The 2,372-nt window shown below is 33.2% G+C and overlaps 1 protein-coding gene across 1 annotated transcript in view; it reads left to right on the forward strand.

Annotated features, from left to right (window-relative positions):
• The window catches only part of LOC106461721 (vitellogenin-3-like), a 35,367-nt gene that overhangs the window by 28,525 nt on the left and 4,470 nt on the right, over window positions 1–2,372 (forward strand). The window contains exons 22-23 of the mRNA XM_022388758.1: window positions 880–1,174; window positions 1,973–2,130. Coding sequence (XP_022244466.1) covers window positions 880–1,174; window positions 1,973–2,130 — 453 coding nt within the window. The remainder of the gene's footprint in view (window positions 1–879; window positions 1,175–1,972; window positions 2,131–2,372) is intronic.

Below are 2,372 nucleotides of genomic sequence, written 5' to 3' on the forward strand. Positions count from 1 at the left end.
AATAGTTGACTATTCTTCTTCAGGAAGAAGAATAGTCAACTATTCGAAAGCGCTCGAGTTTTGGGTCTTATTTTTAAGTTTATTATTAGCTTAATTTGACTACACAAATTAAGTTGAATTGAACCTAAAATTGCTTTAGTTATAATAATTATCTTAGGTGTGACACATCGACTTGTATAGTAAGCTCTTCTGAAAAAATGGAAACTGAAATGGTGCAGATTTTGGGCGTACAGCGCTTCAGATTTAGTAATTATCAGTTTCATTAGTTACTAGGAACAAAATGGGGTACATACAAACTATTCAAATCGCCTTATGATCTCAGGATCCTTTTTCTGCTATGTGGAACAAGAAATGCAAATTGAGATAGGTAATATTCGAGTCTATGACCCTGATTAAGTCAACTAAGCTACAATACCTCTCGCGATTCGAAACACTCAGCTCTCATTTTTCCTTTCAATGGTTTTTAAAGACTAATACGTTGTTCAAAGTTAAAGCTATGGCGTCCGATATGTGATAGCAATTGGTTGTAAATATACTCGCGGGTTCAAATCCTGACCAATCTCAGTTTCCACTTCTTTGGAAAAGTACGCATCTGGTTTGTTAGAAAGTTAACTAACTTGAACGCTTGTCGCACTGAATTTCTCAATTAAATCTCGATATTTTCTAAAATCATATGATCGCACATTAGTAGTGCTTGACGAGTTTAAGTATGATACATGTCGACTGATGGATGAATTTCTTTAAATTAAATGAAGTTACAGAGTTGTTGGTATCTTGTTCCAATACATTCAACACTTGATTATCTAATTATAAGCAAATTTAAGCGTCCAAACGTACAATGTAAGATCAGCATTTTCAGATTTTGAGCTGTATTTATAGGTTCCTCTCATGTGGGTGAACTTAACAAGGAAACTGGACTTACTGATGAAGAAGACTTATTACCCGTACATGGATAATGATCCCGTTTCTGCTCACAACCCAAGCAACAGGATCAGTGTCAACTTAGTGGCTATAAAACAAATACCTGAAGTGCCTTTGTTTAATCTGTACATCCAGACGCCAAAGGAGAACACGTATTATACTAAGATTTATTTACCTTTTGTAAAGCCTCAATCGACATTAGTCCCTTTGTTAGCGAACTACATGAATATCTTCATGAATCACGAAGCTACAAGTAAGTGTGTGTAATTTTTGCGTCTTGCTAAGAGTTTGAATATATCAACACGTTAAGACTTTAATATAAATTCACATAAATAATCAACAATTCCGTCTGTTGTTCGATTTTTTTATTATTTTCGCAATTTTTTTTATCTCTTTTCAAAACTATCACATTTCCGGCTTGTATTTTTCTATATTGTGTCAACAGGCATTCTTTATTAATGTATGCGACGAAGTAAGGCCTAAGTGTATTGGACTGGGGATTCGAGGATCTCGGGTTCGAGACGTGGTACCACATAACACGTTTTGCTAGTTCAGCAGTGGATGCTTCATAAGAGTGACAGACAATCCTACTATTCAGTTAAGAGTAACTGCTTCTGTTAATTACTGAATTTCTTTCCTCTGGTTCACAGTTCAAAATTTAATGTCTTACTCAGAGCTTTCTTACACAATATAGATACAAGTGAAGTTGTTTAGTTGTTTTTTTATAAAAAAAGTTCATCAGAAGTGAAATAGGAAACAGATCCCGTGGCTAACTTAAAAAACTTGTAACAAGTGTCCTTTGACGTTTGCTAATATTGAGTAAATTTAAAACAAATAATGAATCTGAACAGAAGTGAAAACATATTTCAGAAAAACTTAAAATAAGAAAAAAAGAAACTACTTTATATACTTCGTTTCATTTTCATTATATCTACCAATTATAAGTTGATTTCTTCAGATAAAAAGAAAATATCATAATGAATGGTTAAAGTTTCCTTTTTGATCACTTGAGCTTTAAATGGTATTATATTATCTCCATATTTTCTAACAGCTGGATGCGCTTTGATGGAAGATTACGTCAGAACTTTCGATAATGTTACCTTCCTTCTGCCGGACAATGAATACAGTTACATCCTATCCAAAGATTGCTCTCCAAATCAGCGGTATGCAGTTTTATACAACCAGACAGATCCATCCACAAAAGAAAAGGTTAGATTCACATTTAAGTTACTCTTTTTCTTCCTTTAAGTTCTGGTTGGTGATAAAATAAGCTTACTTTCCTTACAATTTCGATGACGAGGAACCCACTTTGAGACTAATAATGCTTGGAGACGGCTTGAATGGGTAATGAAGAAAAATTTTAATATAAGTTTAACATAACAGCAAATGTACAACGTTTCGACAAGTAGTTTACACTGACACATATATATATATATATATATATATATATA

The sequence above is a fragment of the Limulus polyphemus genome, unplaced genomic scaffold, assembly GCF_000517525.1.
Source record: "Limulus polyphemus unplaced genomic scaffold, Limulus_polyphemus-2.1.2 Scaffold1019, whole genome shotgun sequence".
Lineage (NCBI taxonomy): Eukaryota > Metazoa > Arthropoda > Merostomata > Xiphosura > Limulidae > Limulus > Limulus polyphemus.